At 34.9% G+C, this 19,046-nt stretch overlaps 1 protein-coding gene across 1 annotated transcript in view; it reads left to right on the plus strand.

Moving 5' to 3' along the window:
* The window catches only part of LOC120303072 (CUB and sushi domain-containing protein 3-like), a gene marked incomplete at its 3' end in the record, with an annotated part of 446,767 nt that overhangs the window by 93,542 nt on the left and 334,179 nt on the right, over window positions 1-19,046 (plus strand). Inside the window, exon 2 of the mRNA XM_039332219.1 lies at window positions 7,452-7,674. Within this exon, the coding sequence (XP_039188153.1) occupies window positions 7,452-7,674 (223 nt within the window). The remainder of the gene's footprint in view (window positions 1-7,451; window positions 7,675-19,046) is intronic.

Consider the following 19,046-nt stretch of genomic DNA (forward strand, 5'->3'; position numbering starts at 1 on the left):
GCCCAATGTTTTAACCGCTAGATCAAATTAGCTGTTGAAATATCTATACATAGATCTCTTTTCATTTAGTGACTACTACTATAAAATTCAGACCAGGGCGCTCCATTGTTTAATTCTGCACCATCTCATAACAAAAGTAATGGCAAGAAACTGTTTACCATCTTTAAGGATCTCATTGAGGCTTTTGACTCCAGAAACAGAACATATTGTAGGAGAAATTGGCCAACATAAACATGGATCGCAGAAACTATTCTTCTTTAAGGCCCTCTATTTAAGCATCTATTTGAAAGTCTGTATAGCTGCAAATGGTTGGGTTGCTTGGATTCCAGTAAGAAACTATGGAAGCAAATGGACTGCCTACTTGCCTTATAATTAGAATCATAATCCAAACTCTTTTTGTTCCTATGAATAGGACACAGTTGCTAGCTAGGTATATCTGGAGTTGTAACCATGATACAAGCAACCCTGAATGTCTTGCCACTTGTTCTCCCCAAATGTTCTAAAGCAGGGATGTCCAACCTTGGCAAGTTTAAGACTTGTGGACTTCAACTCCCCAAATTCCCCTGCCATCCATAATGACTGAGAAAGCCTGGGACTTGAAGTCCACAATTTTTAAAATTGCCAATGTTGGAGACCCTGGTTTAGACACTCCTGCTCTAAAACAATGTCAGAAGATGGACTTCTGTATTATTGTCTTCCTTTATTAAAATTCTGTAATTCCCGTGTGCTATGTGATGGATTAGCTGCTATATTATATTATATTGAATTCTATATAGTTTATCTTATTTCACTCATATCACTCCCAATTTTGCAAAATCTCATGCCCCAGCAGTGTAATGGCAAATAATCAAAACATATGCTAGATTACATGTAACCAGGGTAGATATATTAAATGACTTTGTCTCCAGTGACTAGGTTTCTGACTAAACATTAACATTTTCAAGCTTTCCTTTAGTGAAACAGTTATATCACTGTAAGGGAACGAGTCATCCAATTTTTCCTGCCACTATTTTTTGAAAGATAAATGCTTCATGTTTATGACTTTACTTCTCACAGTCTACTTAGGATAACATCTAGGGTATATTAGTTAGCTGAAGAGATTATGTGTCAAGGTCTTAAGTAGTTGTTTGGAAGTTAGTGGTTAATATTCTTAGTGGGTGTGAAACCTTAGTTCAAATTCAGGTATCTGAATTTCACAGCGGTAAAATAATAATATTAATAAATACCATTTCATGTTCTATTTAACTATGGATTCTCTTGCCTATTATTGTATTCTTCTGTTCAACTGTTATATTTAACTATTGATTGTAGTTGTAGTATCACTTTTTCTTATCTCTTTGAAGCAATTCAACAGGGCACTTTACGAACTTCTTTGATTTTCCATACCTTTCCTGTTTTGTTATCACAAAGGTCCTCCTGACTTCAGGACTAAATCATTACTTCCAGATCACAGTAGAAATTTTGGAACACTTTTTCATCTCAGAATTCTTCCTTTATCATCACACTCCAGATACTTGTCCATCTGAATGGTTTTTTTTAAATGATTCTCATTACTTTTTTTTATTTTGGTTGTATAGGATTGATGCAAGATTCCATTAATGACCATAGGAAAGCAACCAGCAAAGATCAGTCATTCTAAGATGATGACAAGGGGAATGACAGTAGGTGAATAAGTGGAAAGAACACTGTATTGCATTGGAAAAGAAGTATGCATTTAAAGACAAATAATACTCTAACCAGCATAGCATCCTTTTTTTTTCTACAGAAATATATATATTCTAGTTTCCAGACTTATTTTCTTACTCCTTGTCCTTCTGAATTAGAAATGTCTTTCCAGTTGTTAATCATTCTTCATTTTCTTTCAAAAACTGTTCATCTGGTCTTCCAATCTCAAAAGTGTAGATTTTTCAGTGATTTTAGCCAGAATCCAGTGAGTTAATCTGATCCTGGAACATTTCTGTTTTTGATCTTCTTTGATTGCTCTCATACCATTACCTTAATTATCCTAATATCTTCCATGCTGCATACTTTGATCGTGCTTTCAACTTGCTTATCCATGTTGGGGTTCAAGCCTGACCACAAACGTCCAAAATTTTGGGGTTTCTTCTTTGTCAGGTTTTCATTATTTGATTATTTCCTGTTTTTTGTTTCTTATTATTACTAAGTTCCTTCTATCCAGGACATGGCATATAAGCACTGCTTGACCAGGGTCTGTAGTATTGTCAAGGACTTTACGCATTCTTTCCATGCCCTTTTTTCATTGTTGCCTTCTGAGAAGAGGCATTGTGGTATCCGAAGCAGAACAACTAGATTCTGCACAGCTCTGTTCCTCATAATATCAACTTTGTTAAGTTTTGGTATCATTTTTGTATAACTTGGCATTTTTGGGGCTGCTGCTGTAATTATATTATTTTTGTTATCCTTGAGATAGTGATGTTCTTTGATGGGTGCAGGTCCTTCCTTCCAGAGCGGAGCATTGGAATTTCATTTTAATGTCTGCCATTGTGTGTACAGGTAAATGACAATAAAGGTTATGTATCTTAGCTTACTATTATGGTTTGTCACACAGTAAGCCAGATGTTTAAACTGGATTTGGTATTTTTATCCAGCTATAAAGTCCTTCCCAAGGACCTGGTTAGGCAGATTTTCTTGTTTGATGGTGTTAATTACTATTATGATCACTCATAGTGCTATTAGCTAAAGTAGTATTTATTTTCATAATCTAAATGTGAGGTTGATGAATAATCTGAAACTTAATGAAGGTGTAAAAGAGTTGAAGAGTTTAGCATATAGGTCTGAGGTATATAAACCAAAGAAAAAGCAAAATCTCTCTGCTAAAACATGCTGCATTAGTCCAAAAACAGAAAATGCTAATTTTACTTTCAGAATGGATTATGCAAATCAAATGCATTTGCAAATAATTGTTCGTCTTGGCTGTTCTGTTCTGATTGCTTTTTGTAGAATTTTAAATTTCTGTTGTATTTTAAATCTGTTTGCCAGTGGATTGCATTAAAAGTTGAGACAACCTGCTCTTTCAAAACTAGCAAGGTGGATTAAAGGATTATATCCTGTATTTCTGCTTGATGATTTCTCCTTATTCAGAAAAATGTTAAATTCCTCCATGATACTGAAAGTGGACTTTGAGACAAAGTTAAAAAATTAAAAATACTTATGGTGAGAATAATTAACCTCAGATATTTCTATTTTTCCAGTATCTTTCCAGCACAGAAAGGTTATATTTTGCTGTTAGTAGGCTCTTAGGAGTACACTAGTCATCAGATACAGAAGCAAACTAGACATTTAACAGAGAGTTCATGTTCATTAAATGAATACAAGCTTTTCCCCAAATATCCTATTCAGGCAGTTTTAAGGACTTTTATGTGCATTAAATCAAAGTTGACTCTTTACTGAAAATCAAGAAATACATTTGAATTCCCCCCAAAAGAAACGCTGCTTGGTTTTTCTTGATCTTCCTTTACATTTGAGTTCTGATTTCTTTTTTTAAAAATGTGAATTCATGCATAGCAATACTAAGTTAGAGCTCAGTTAGAGCTATTTTGCAAAAACTGGTCCCTGAGACAGAATCATTAATCTAGCATATTAGATTACTGTATTGACAAATAAAATAAGGTTAATTCTAGAATTAGGCTGAATTTTGCTATTTCCAATGATATAGACTTTGACATGTAAGTAAGTAGAGATAACATTTCCTTTGATTTGTGTTGTAACTTCCTTAACTATTGCAACAGGAAAGGAAAGGAGTCTTTGCAGGTTTTACTTCTCTGGTTGTAAGGGGGTGGCACTCATCTTCATTTCAAGGACCATTGAGCCAGCACCGTCCAAAGAGGTTTGTGTGGTCATATGGCCAGCATGATGTCACAAAGTGCTGTTTCCTCCCCACCGAAGTGGTATCTATTCATCTATTCGCATTTGCATGCTTTCGAGCTGTTAGGTGGGCAGGAGCTAAAAGAAGATTGGAGCTCATCCTGTCCCATGACACTTGGATCTCAAACCCAGGCTGTTGGTTTTTCAGCTGACAAACCCAGCACCTAAAGCCATCACACCATCCTATGGACAAAAGTTTATTTTCTTTGTGGTAAGATGCAGAAATGAGCTTTTCCTTCTGCTTTGATTTTCTGAAGAGAATTTCCACAAAACACACCCATCTGTGGCCTTGAAAGGATGAACCTGGTTTGAAAAAAAAATAGCAACAGTTAGCACAGGAATGACCTGGCAATCCAGTTATGGAAGTTTTGGATTAAAAAACTACTTTGTTATTTTAATAACGCTGAACGGACTTGCCAGTTTTTGATTATTGTTGGAGAATAATCTATTTTATTTATTTTTATAGATATGACTGCGGATGCCACATCCTTTCCCAGAGTGGTTGCTAACACATTAAATCAGACAAATTCTAAAAGAATTGCACAATAAAACAAAACACTTACAGGAAATAATATCAAATGAAATAATGCTAATAACAGTAAATAGCAAAAAGGCCTCTGAATAACGTCATGTTAAAAACCAACGCAATGATTAGAATGGTTAACATTATTCTTAAACAATTTCTGCATCTACCAGAGAATTTTCTGTGAATTTCAAAAATAACTTGCATGGCCATTCTGGAGAATGAAGATACTTGATACGCTATATGCCTTTAGTCCAGGTTTTGGGAAACTTCTCCCTAAATCCTAACAGAAACAATAGCTGCACAAAGATGTGTCATATGGATGTGAAGCTGAAAGACCTTGAGAAATAGGATACCAATAGCAATATGCTTCATCAATATGGGTTTCACATATTTCAAAAATTGTATCATTTTATGATATGAGGAACAGCATTTATGCATAATTCATTAGCAATTCAAGTTTCCTTTTGAGAAGCAATATCCAAACCAAGCATACTCCCTATAGCTTCTACAGAATTAACAGTCAGTTAAAAAGAAATAACAATTGAAGTTTTAGTCAGATGGGATTTAAAAATAGAAAAAGAGTTAGTTGATGAGGCAAGAAATGATACTGAGAAAGGAAAATAACACTTCTTCCCCCAAAATATTTTGGTAACAGCTGACAGAAGTGGACCAAACTTAAATTGAGAAAGGTTTACAGGAAGGGTATTTGCATTAATCCAATAATATATTGAATAATGCACTGCAGAGCAAAAGAGAAGAGGTGCTGACAAAAGAAACCATTGGATGAAATGTGCTTATTGTTGTGTTCAGTTAAAATAGTTGCATATTGCAGCTATGCAAAAGTAGGTGATTTATGGTCTTGAGACACAAAAGGAGTTCACACATCTTCTGTATACTTCTTGATAAAGCCTTGATGGAAATTTGTCTTGCTGGATAGATGAAACATGGAACAGCCTGAATACTGTTTTGTGAGGAGCATATTTGAAGTTCCCTTCGTCATTGACCATCTAGCCAATAAGGAAGTTGTAGTTCAGCAAGGATCACTGGCTAAGCGGTAAAGCTAAGCCTAGTTAAATTCCAGTTTTAATTCTTTTCCTGGTGTTCATGTCCACTTTCAATATCGCTGCCCAATCCTGCCTGCATTTTCCAACATATTCCTATTGATGATTTTGGTTATGGTAATAGAAGGGTCAGTAAGTAAGAAGAAATCAGAAGAAATCGTGTGTATCATCTTGACACACAATGTAGATAGCAGACAAGCCAACAGAACACTTTTGTTCTCTGAAAGGAGGATAGTTTTTTCTTTTTTAAATAAGACATTAAATATTTAGTTATTTTTTTTCACTTGTTATTATTCAGTATGGTGAATTGTTGTTCACATTCTTTTTGAGATAGCAGGAGAGGAAATGAAAATTTCTGCTTTGGCAATTTACTCATGTAATGTGCCCAATATGTGCTATATGTCAAGGTAGATTCACAGAAAAAGAGTTTTGCAAATTACACCTGAACACATAGACTAAAGCAGTAAGGGTTAATTGCAAGGAGGAACACCAATCATAAAAGAAAATGTTAAGATCTTTTCTTCATCTCAAGGGCGAAGAAGTGTTTGCTTCAACTGCTGCAGTGTACAAACAAAAAGGCAAAATTCTTTGGCAATCCTCTCTCAAACTGTTCGGGGCTTTGCTACTGAATTTAATAATAACATATTGAGAAATTTATTTTCATCCAGTGTTACAAACTCCACTATTCAGTTGGAAATTCTACTTAACAACTGGGTCATAACATTCTGTTCTGACCTGTTTCTCTGTGGTTGCAGAGGTTGGTGGGATGGTCTTCAGCAGAATTGAAGAGCAATAAAACATAAAGGCAGCCTTAGTCATGGACCACACTTTCTATTTCAAATGGAACTTCAAGAATTTGAGAAGTTTGAACTTCAAAAGGAAATGGAAAATTTATAACATCATGGTTTAGTTCCCTATGAATCAACTTGAGAATATTTTTCTATTCAGTACAAAGGGTTAGCAGTTTTGGGATGGGGAATTTAAATATTTGGAAAATGTGATTGGTAGGCTACTTAATTATTATTATTAATTATTATATCAGTCCTGATGTTCAAATGGTTGTGGGGGTAGAAGGTTAATAGACTTCCAAACATTTTTTTTTCTTTTTGTTTTAACGTGTGGTATTGTAAGTAAAAATGAATTGGTAGTATGCTAGCTTAAAATCAGGAGGGACACTAAAAGAATTTTTTTTAACCTATATTAGAATTTACTGCCTATTTATATTTGGAAGTTTCAATGAAAAAATCACATTTTAAAATTGGGGCTGACTGGTCTCCATCTGCCCAAAGTATATCCTTTAGAATAAATTCACATAATCGGTTAAAGATTTATTTTAAACCATAAGGTATTTGATTTAAATATGCCTGCATTTTTTGTGTCACATGAGAAAAGTACATATTCCTTCCCAACTTTCTATAGAGTCATATTGCATTACAGTCTAATTTGGAAGTGTTACTGCTTCAGATAGGTAGACGGTGGAGAGAGTGGTGAGGATGGCAGAAAAGATTACTAGCAATTCACTTCCTTCTATCTAGGACATAGTATATAAGTGTTGCTTGAGCGAGGTCCACAGTATTGTCTGTGACACTACACATCCTCTTCGCAACCTGTTTTCCTTGTTAACTTCTGAGAAGAGGCTTCTTGGTATCCAATAATACCAGATTCAGTCACAGTTTTATTCATTACAGTTATTAACCTTGTGAACTCTCAAGCTTCCTCTTTCCACTCTATATTCAAAATGGACAGTGATTAATATTTATATGTATTTATATTTAAGGGTGTAGATATATACATATGTATGTATATAGCATATCTATATGTGTGTTATGTATGTGTACACTTTTGAGAGTAGGCAACATAATTTCACTTTTAATGTGCGCCAGTGTGCTCACAGTAAAAAATGACAATAAAGGTTGTCTTAACTATCTTATCTATTTTATTTGTAATAATTCCTAGCTTATAACTCTTCTTTTTTGCAGGATTTATTTATACATGTGGTGGAACTTTAAAAGGACTCAATGGAACTATAGAAAGTCCAGGCTTTCCGTATGGATATCCAAATGGTGCAAACTGCACATGGGTCATAATTGCAGAAGAAAGAAATAGAATACAGATAGTATTTCAGTCTTTTGCTCTAGAAGAAGAATATGACTATTTATCATTATATGACGGGCATCCTCAACCAGCAAACTTCAGGACAAGGTAAATACTCTTTTTATCTTATAAAAATGATTATTGGTACAAATTTGATGGATTAATCTTTTCTGGCAACATTTAGAATTATTGCTATCACATTGCTCCCAATGGTTTCCCTTCCCTCTTATTTTCCTAAATTCAAGTTATAGAATGATATTTACTCAAATATATTGTTCCCCACTCTGTTGTAGACTGACAACTCCTTTGACATAAACACACGAGCTTTTGTAAAAATGGCATTTTTAGAAGACAAGAAAATTGTCACCTCCCATTCATCCTTATAAGTGCTGTGCTATATACATGGACACAATCATGATAAAATGTATGATCTATATGCAAAGAGTTTGAAGATCAATCAGTGGATGCCTCTTTTTCTTAAATGTGATCACAAATTAAGAAGTTCCGCTTCTGATGTTTGGAAATTGCTATGATAATTGGTTTGCCCCTTATTTCCAAATATACATTCCATATTCATATATGGAATTCCATAATTCCAATTCCATATATACATTATGTATCTGTATGTCTCTATGTGTGTGTTTCTGTGTGTCCATCTGTTTGGCTATCCTATAATTTAGTTGCTATCTGGATAGAAAATACTAAAAGTATTTTTTGCTGCAGGGATTATATCCTATAAGATTAAATATTCTGTTATATCATATATCATCTATATCTATATCAACTATATTTATATCTATCATCTATATACTTATTAGCATCTATCTATCTATCTATCTATCTATCTATCTATCTATCTATCTATCTATCTATCTATCCATACACCATTTTTTGTTTGTTCAATAATATAGGGGGAAAAACAGAATCACTTCAATTCTTTTTTTCTTCTTCTAAATAGACTCAAATCAGATTGCTTATTAGTTTGTGCTGCTCAACAGTACACTTTTACAGGCAAAGCGTATTTTTCTTAGTATTGTGCCATATTTTCCCCCCGCATTTTCAAAAGTTGGGAAAAGTGGCTTATGTATATGTATCTACCTGGTCCTTGGGTTGCTTGAGAATCTCTTTTATGTATTTCTTTGCTGTTTTTGTACGCGTACTTGATGGTTAGAAATACTACTGCTAGTGCTGCTGTTTTCATTATCATTATATTTTATAAATGATATGACTTATGTACTTGTATTAAATGACATAATGCATCTGATGCAAATTATATAATTATGTCATTTACACAACATGTTCTTCTTTTGACATCTTTGTGGCCTGTAATGAACATCTGTGTTTATTACTTATCCCATAGATTCCCTACATTTCCCAGCTTGAAAGAAGCCCAGTGGAAGGCATTCTATTCTGCTAGCTTCCTTTAGGTTTTAATTCAAATGGAAGAAATTATCACTGTTGCAGAGTGATGGAGATATTACTGCACCCTAGGGAAACAATTCGGTGAATGGTGATGAAATGCCCAATAAGAATGGCTATAACATGATCCCTGAATTCCAAATGTGGTTGAAAGACATTGAAGTTATTAGAATGGCCAACTTAAATTGTGAAAGCTATTCTCATGACTGGGGTGATGTAATTCATATTAAATATGGTAGATGGGAGCTAAAGAATCAAATATCTTTCTGAAGAATTGAAAAGGAACTAGAATTTACCTGTAGCTACCTAAAGTTCACAGAAATTAGGAGATGATAATGGGAGAAAGAAATACTCTATTGATATAACTAATGCAATCAGAGTAAAAACAATAGGGGCATTCAAAACTTCCATTTGTTTATCGCCATTTATTACAATAAAAAAAAACTCATTTACTGAAAAAAAGTGTGCCATGGAGTTTCCCTTCCTTTATTTAGCAGTGATTTGCTTTTGTTAATGCCAGATGGCCATCTCAATGAACCCTCGACAGCTGTTGGCTACACATCCACAGAGTTTTCTTGGTAAAGGTAAACATTTGTACACACTATCTAATACTTTACAATGCCTTGGAATACTGCATCCAATTTTGGTCACCATGATGTAAAAAAGATGTTGAGATTCTAGAAAGAGTACAGAGAAGAGCAACAAAGATGATTAGGGGGCTGGAGGCTAAAACATATAAAGAACAACTGCTGGAATTGGGTATGTCTAATTTAATGAAGAGAAGGACGAGGGGGAACATGATAGCAGTGTTCCAATATCTCAGAGGCTGCCACAAACAAGAGGGAGTCAAGCTATTCTCCAAAGCAAGCAAGACAAGAAGCAACGGATGGAAACTAACCAAAGAGAGAAGCAACCTAGAACTAAGGAGAAAGTTCCTGACAGTTACAACAATTAATCAGTGGAACAACCTGCCTCTAGAAGCCGTGAATGCTCCAACACTGGAAGTTTTTTAAGAAGAGACTGGACAGCCATTTGTCTGAAATGGTATAGAGTTCCCTGCCTGAGCAGGGTGTTGAACTAGATGACCTCTAAGGTCCCTTCCATCATCATCATCATCATCATCATTATACACAGGACAAGACAATTAAATAACAAAAACATCAGGTATGATTTGATTGTATTAAAGTTAAAGCAACTTTACCAAATTTCTCACACGAAGGCGTTGTTTGAATCTGAGACATAGTTTTCTTTCCCTCCTGTCCTCTTCAACCCATTAATTGGATTGATTTATTTGATTTATTTGTGGTAGTGGCTTGTAAAAGTGAAAGCATCCTTGCCTGAATGTACACCCTCTATCTAAAACTCTGATTATTATCTCTGATACCTCCAGTCTTCTTGTTCTTTTGAGTTATTTCACCATATTGTGAGATCCACAATTTTGCATTTTGTTCACTGCTTGCATTTTACAAGCAGGGCACATGCCCATGGCTTACATGTCTTTATCCATCAGTTTTTTGGTTGTCCTTGGGGCTGCTGACCATCTGGGCTAAATGCAAGTGCTCACCTCGCAGTGGATTCCACATCAGCTCTGACCACATGTTCTTACCATCGCAGCTACAGTTCTCTCATTTTGTCTGGATTTGGGGTGACTTTGAAGGCCTTCTGGTTGTTCTTCTAATATAGAGATATTATTCTATATGGTCACAAAGTTGGGTGTTTTAAACTGGATAATGCAGTGGTCAAGTCCTAATATCTACTGCCTTGCTCAAATTTAAATGTTACATTATAGCTTATTTTTGTAATATTTTGTAATACATTTCTACCAATGACTGCATTTATTCTCAGCTAAATCAATAATTCAATTGATTATTCAATTCAAATAATTCAATGGATGGAAACTAATTAAGAAGAGAAGCAACCTGGAATTAAGGAGAAACTTCCTAACAGTGAAAACAGTTAACCAGTGCAAAGCTTGCCATCAGAAGTTGTGGGTGCTTCATTGCTAGAGGTTGTTAAGAAGAGACTGGACTGGACCGCCACTTGTCTGAAATGGTATAAGGTTTCCTGCTTTCCTGCAGGTTGGACTAGAAGACCCTTCCAGCTCCATTCTATTTTAATGTCCAACTTGGCTTGGATATGGGCTGATTCCCTCTTTCTGAAAAACCCTCCACCAAAACTACTATTTTGACATGTTCACATCATTATGTCTTTGAGTCCTCAACCTTGGCCTGTTTTTAGGTGCATTCCTTTCTTTGTTTCCTTCCTGATCTACTATCCCATTATCATCTTTGGTGTCCTAAGCTTAACAACTGAAACAAGCTGCCAAGATCTCTCTCTCTCTCTCTCTCTCTCTCTCTCTCTCTCTCTCTCTCCCTCCCTCCCTCCCTCCCTCTCTCCCTCTCATCTCTCATCTATCTGCCTGCCTACATACCTACCTACTTATCTACCTACCATCTGCAATATGCAACAAATGTTTTCACACATTTATATCATTTGAATTCAACTCAGATTCAAAACCTCAAACAGATTTTAAGGAAATACTCCAAAAATTCAAATGGGAATGTTTTAAGTCGTCTTTAATATTTAACTTTAAATTTGTATTTTTAAAACTTTTTTATAAATGTAGAGTCCGAAAAGTAGTTGTCTTCTACACATTTCCTGACAGACATTGATTTTCTTGATGTTCCCTTTATAAACAGAGCTTCCTGTGTTTTTCAGATCCTCAGGGGGTCTTTCCAAAAAGACGTCCATTACACGTAAGGGTCCAAGTAATTTACCTCTCTCTTCACTGCTCCTTCTCTGTCTAAATTGACCAGCTGAGCAAACAGTCTGAAATGATTAGGAGAAAATCAAGTGCTCAGCATTTTTGACACACCTTTGAACTACTAAACACAGATGCATTTGAATTTCTTCATATAGCAATACAACTTTGACCACTGCTTACATGCAGAGAACTCTGAAGAAGTGTAATATTAGCCATGGGGAATTCAGTATAGCAAGGAAGAAAAGAAATAATGACAGTTCAAATGTATCTATACATAAAAAGAAATAATAATTTTATATTCAGAAATTGTCTTTTTTAACCATATCCATTACAATTAATTATTGGAGAACACTAAAAAAAAATATTAATGTGACTGCTGTCAAGTACATGTTGTCTGCGGCCTACAGGTGAGCAAGTGAGCTAAGCCCCATCCTTGCATATGGAGGATCCAGGCAGTGCACGAAACCACACCTCTTCCCAATCCACAGAAAAACTGTCCTCCATGTAACCAGTCCCTGGCACCCAAAAGACTGGGGGCTGATGAATTACAGAATGGCCAAAGAATGTATGCACCATGTACCACTTCTTGAAGACAATAGCATATAATAGCTATTATAGAAAAGGTACTTGAGCCTTCCTTCCTTCCTTCCTTCCTTCCTTCCTTCCTTCCTTCCTTCCTTCCTTCCTTCCTTCCTTCCTTCCTTCCTTCCTTCCTTCTTTCCTTCCTTCCTTCCCTTCCTTCCTCCCTCCCTCCCTCCCTCCTTTCTTCATTCCGACATCTCTCTTTTTAATATTATCTTAAACTATATTGTAATATGAGATTTATAATTCAAATAGATATGGATGAGAATATTGTGGGTTTTTTTTTGCAAGAACGGCACGTAACAAATGTTTTAAAAAATGGGTAAAAAGTCATACTCATTTTCAATATATAAATGAGTCATCTGAATTGGAAAACTAAAATCAAATTGGTCCTGTGATCTATTGTGACATATTTGAAGATGGTTCAACATATGCATTGCCAATACCTGGTAAACATGTGCATTACCAACACCTGGTATATAAGAAGATTCATTGCTTTTTTTTATTAAAATAGTTTTCCATTTGGCATAATACAATGAACATTCAAACTAAACCATTCTTTTAAATATATACTTATGCTCCCCCCCCCCGACTTACTCTACAAAGCCTCTTAAAGGAACAACACAGTGTACAATTAAAAACATAATGCACCATACTGTGTTAATGATTATCTCTACCTTGGTGCCATTCTGATAATTTCTCATCTTTTGCAATTATGGAAATCAAGCTTTGATTTTCTTCTGTTAGGTTCTTTCAACTGTGCTTCCTCATTCCTTGCAATTCAACTGTTTTTGATTTCAGTTGCTATACCCGTATCATTGCATTAGATGTAGATTTTATAGTTAAGGATAAGTTTAAACATTTCCTACCCCCATTTATTAATTCAAGGTGACATCTGCAAAACTGTCAGGCTCTCTGAAAGTTTCCTTGCTATAAGTGTGTTGATTACATTCCAAACAGGCCATTTTATTAGCCAAAGCAAACTTATGTGCGAGCTGAAAGGGCAGATTCTTGGGAACCTAGAACGTAACAAACTTTTCAAGATAGATTGTTTTTTTCTGAGCAGTATTAGCAAAAATGCCAGATCCTAAATATAACACAATAATATTTATTTATTTATTTATCAAAATGATATGCCTGTCCATCTCATAAAGGTGACTCTGAGAGGTGTGCAGCAATAAACAAATCAAAAACCATATTATTTAAAATAATAAAAATAAAATAAAACACACAAAAATTATAGCATCAAGATAGCATTGTCATGGTTTTTTGAGACTTTCTGAGTTGACTCCCAATGCTTCCAGGCCTGTAACAGTGAATATAAAGTAAAAAGTACATGACAATGCTCATTTGTTAAAGCCATGTATTTTAGGACTGCCAATGACTTTTGCAAATACAATTACAATAATATTCCATTCTTACATTAGTGAATTGATATCCTTATCAGGGTCTGCTTGCCTTTGCAATTTGCTTGCCTATTTCTTATAGCAAAACCATCAATACATGAAGCAACAAGGAATTTTGTTTATCAGCTAGCTAGCACAGAACAGAAGAGACTATGAGGAGGGACTGGCTGAAGGCTACTTAGCTGTTTACTAAGAGAGGACTAGAACCTGACTTCTAAGTTGCAGGTTAGCACCTTAACCAGTGGTGGGATTCAGCAGGTTCACACTACTTTGGCAGAACCAGTAGCTAATTTTTTGTTGCCCAGGTTCAGAATGGACTTCCGGAAGTGACATCCACACAGAGAACCAGTTGTTCACATATTTGAATCCCACCACTGACCTTAACCACTACAGCATGCTGGCTTTCTTACTTCATTACAGCTTGACAGTCCTGTACCCTTTCTTTCATTCACTGTACAATTAGCTTTTCATTGGAACATTTGTTTAAGAATGAAAATATTTTATGACATGCAATTAGAGTAAAATCATTGGCAACAAAGAATTATGTGTATATTGACCCAGAAATGAGTTTCATGGAGCTTGGATTTGATCAGCAGTAAGTCTTCTTGAATCTATAATCCTATACTGTACCTATTTAACTTGGGCACAAAATATTGAATTCAGTAGGAATTATTTCTGGGTAGACATATGTGGCTAGTACAGGATTTCATTGCTAATATATTAAATTTTTTAGCATCAGAATTTTGCTACCAAAGAATTCAAGATGGAACTAGAAGGTAATTTTACTCCATTTCTATTTTTTTATATAAACTTGTTCCAGCAAATTTTTGCATTAGTATTTTTTTCAATGACAAGACAAAAATCCATACGCAGCTAGGTGTGTATTTCTTTAATAGGCATAAATTTTTACCATTTACTGAGATTGGGGAAAAAAATGTAAACAAGCTCACTTTCAAATTAGCATTTTCTATCCAGATTTGGGGGATATTTAGTTTCATTTAGTGGTTAATATACCTTGCCAGAAGCAGGGAGACTATGAGGTCTAATTCCACCTTATGTGTGAAAGTTGGAAGGGACCTTGGAGGTCATCTAGTCCAACCCCCTGCTCAGGCAGGAAACCCTATACCATTTCAGATAAACGGCTGTCCAGTCTCTTCTTAAAAACTTCCAGTGTTGGAGCATTCACTGCTTCTGGAGGCAGATTGTTCCACTGGTTAATTGTTCTAACTGTCAGAAAATTTCTCCTTAGTACTAGGTTGCTTCTATCTTTGGTTACTTTCCAGTCATTGCTTCTTGTCCTGCCTTCAGGTGCTTTGGAGAATAGCTTGACTCCATCTTCTTTGTGGCAGCCCCTGAGATATTTGAACTTTCTTTACTTCATAGCCTCACTGTATAGGATTTCATGATGTTCATTGTACTCAGAAAGTTAAGAGATTTAGTCCCTGCTATAACACTTAATCTGGTCCTAATCTGAAGAGCTGCCTAGATATTTCCTAGGCAGAATCACTTTCAGCTCCTGTAGAAATTTATTCTCATCATGCTTGTAATCAAACTTCCCCCATTAGAGTAAGCTCAAAAGCCATATCCTCTTGGGTATCCAATAAATCATCAAATTATACCACCTCTAGTGGTAAACATTTTCCAATTGTTTGGATACTGTTTGGATATTGGTAGGAAATAACATGCAAGCACTCAATATTCAGACTACTACTGATACCATAAGATGAATCCAGCAAGTCTGGGATGAGTTTCCCAACATCTGGTTTTTATTATTATTATTTACCTATCCATCTCATAAAAACTTTTCCTATGTTTTGCATCATGTAAATGTACAGTAGTTATGTACCGTATTTTCTGGCGTATAAGACGACTTTCTAAAGCATGCAAATTGTGTCCGAAGTCGGGGGTCATCTTATATGTCGAGTCTTATACGCCAGAAATTACGGTAGTTTCCAGAGTATAAGATGACTTTCCAAGCATGCAAATCGTCTCCGAAGTCGGGGGTCGTCTTATACACCGGAAAATACGGTAGTTTAATCTGTTTGATCTTTCTTGCCTTATATTATGTAAACTTCTGGATTGCATCTCTGTAGATTTTCTACATTACTTTCTGAAACTGATGAATTGTCTTAGGTTCACTGGTTCTAGAATTATGCCACAGATGCAACTGTTCTTCAAGAAAGCCATTAAATAAATTATCTTGAATCTCCCACACAGAAACTGTTTATTCTACAACTGGGTCCTCAGAAACTTTAACTTTTTCTTGAGAAGATAGAAGTCAATCATGCTTAATAGTTGGATAGGCAATCTGCATCAGTCGATTAATTTATAGTTAGCATATCTTTAGAAAGGAACCTTTTAAACCTTCATATTGACATTTATTGGCTCCTATGGAAGCCAGGATCTTAATGAATTGCATGGAATCCCACACATATAGAATTGTACATGCAAAAGTCTTATATGGACATCTTCAGAGTAAGCACAAATGACTCTGGAAATGTTGTTTAGTGGACTTCAGAAATCCATGGAGCTTGAACCTGTATGGTGAGTATTAGTGCTTCTGTAGGGCTTGGCATATATTCTCCTCCCCCACACATCCACTACAAAAGTATAAAACAAAGATAACCAAATCAAGAAATCAATAGCAGAAGTTCATAAGAAATTAAGACTTTAGAAGACAAAAGAAGTTTTGTTCTATAAATGATATGTCCTTATAATCTTCTGGCTGTTTCAAGAAATTCAGATACAAATGAAGCCCCAAACAAATTTTGTTTTGAGTCTAGAAGAAATACTTCAAGATATCTTTGCCTTGGGTTATTTAAGATTCACTGTTTCTGAGTCTTGATATATTTTTGCTTTTCAACTTTGACACTATTATGAAAACCTCAAAGCTTTAAATCCTCTTATTCTGGGATCATAACTTCCAAACCAACTATCCCTTATTTTGTTCATCTTTAACTGACTACAGCTATAGAGCTGGCTTTTCTTGGAGGAGGAGTGGAACAGAAATGGAACAAAGAAACAGAAGGAAATCTAATTGTAAAAAGTTCTACCTCAGCTGGAGCACTCATCAGCTGCTTTCAACAAACAAACAAAATGAATGGAACACAGTCCATGGATTTCTCAGCAAGATTAATCCCATTCTGCAGATTTGTGAGGCTCTGTTGCTCTTTACCTTTTGGATCAAGAAAATATTTCACATTGTTCCTTCAAAATGTCATTGAAATTTGCTTCTTAATTCAAGAAAAAAAATAACAATCCATCCTGCTTTTGGGGACATCTGCAATGGAACAAGCATCTCATACTCTTTCTTCTGTTTACTTTAAAGTTGGATCAGCAGGAACTGTTCCATTGGCAGTTTGCCTATGGATCCACTTCATAAATTCACAGTGCTTGGCAGTGCTTCATATTGTTCTAATGGCCTCTAATGATTGCATATGATGTCAGCAAGAATATGCTCCCTTATCTACCCATGTGGCCTCAGCTTTGGCATACTTTCCCTCCTATCATTTTCCGTTAAGCCATATGAAAAGCTTAGTGAATGAAGAACTGTAGAATGGGACCTTCTTTTTATTAAGATTTCAAAGGGAACTAGAAAACTAAATTTATGATAGAACAACAATTTATTATAAAATAAATGTTTTCATTATATAATACTATATTTCCATGTCAGAAGCACCAAAGCTGTTCTGTGGTGAAAGGATTAACTGGTGTTATCACTCTTGCCCAGTTGGGGGCTTCGTTCATGTTCCCATTAATAAGCCCACCAAAGTGGAACCTATTTATCTAGTCACTTTAGCATGCTTTTGACCTGAGAGGTCAGCAGGACCTTATGCTCATACCTTCACATATATAATATGAAGTGTTCTGGATTTTATTATCTTAATTGTTTTAAATTAATATTGTTAATATTGAGTTATTAAACAAGCAGTCACTATTATCATGTGATGACATTTCTGTTCATAGGTTCACATGACAAATTCATTAAGAACAAAATAAATGTTTATTTCTTTTTTTAATTCTATGATTCCAATCTAAGAGATTTTTGTCCTATGAAAAAGTTTGGATGAAGCTTTACTTACTGCTCCCAGGTTTCTAAATAGTTTCTAAAAAAATTGACATGATAGAATAAAATTAGAGTACCTGACACACTTGTGCATATTTCTATTGACATATGTTCAGAACATGCAAGATTTCTGTGGTAAGATCCCCACCTAGCAGACAAAATGAAAATTCTAATTGTGACATTCTAAATAAAGATTCCTCTTCTCCAGAATATTTTATCGTCCTGAAGTGACAATGGGCCCTATTTTCATAGTATCCTAGAATAGGGAGAACGTTTCTTGAAGGCTGGGGGACTGGACATTTATGAAGGAAAAACTCTTCCTATTTGGACCATAATTGGTCCATGTTTATTTTCTCATTTTGACTTAAGTTATAGAAGATATTGCAGATAAGAGAGGAACATGACAGCTATTAATAATCGTAATCTGTGAATCACATTCACTGTGTATACACACCTTGCATTTATACAATATTTCTCCTGTTTCATTGTACATGTTTCCATAACTTCCTTTGACTGGCTAGTATGATGAGTGATTCTTCAGATCATCTTTCAAATTTTATTAAACACAACATCTATTGGTGCTCGCATTTCTAAAAGGAATATGAGAAAAATCAAAACAATATTGATCAGTTACATTCACAGTTGATAGATGGAACATTATGTAATAAAAGATTATATAGTCATTACAAAGCAAAATGCTTTTTGCTTTTCTTTATTTCTTAACTTATACTTTAAAAAAAATATAAATGATTGCACCAGGGGCTGACAAGTAATTACTTGTTTAGTTGAGAACTCTTCAATTTCACACTAATCAGGTCTGACCTACGATTATTGTTTACATGATATGCTAATTGATTTTATAATTTTGGCAGAAAAATAATAATTTTATACAATAAATTAGTTTATATATCATATTCTGATTACTAAGTCTAAGGAATATGCAGACAGAAAATAGTCAGGCCATTGCATCATGATCAATGGAAAAGAAGCTGATATACAGATGTGCTCTTTCAATCTAGTTCATTTCAACATATTAGAAGACAATCAATTTGACATGATTGATCATCAATAGTGCTTCCAGAAAGGAAGAATAGATGAGAAAATGTCATAAGAACTCTGAGACTTTTCTTCTGGTCTGTAATATTTTCCACATTTATCCCTGATTAATATTTATTTATTGATTTTTTTAATCCTGCTTTTATTATTTTTATAAATAACTCAAGCTGTGAACATACCTAATACT

This window comes from Crotalus tigris, unplaced genomic scaffold, assembly GCF_016545835.1.
Source record: "Crotalus tigris isolate CLP2741 ecotype Arizona unplaced genomic scaffold, ASM1654583v1 scf7180000024455.1231707, whole genome shotgun sequence".
Taxonomy (NCBI): domain Eukaryota; kingdom Metazoa; phylum Chordata; class Lepidosauria; order Squamata; family Viperidae; genus Crotalus; species Crotalus tigris.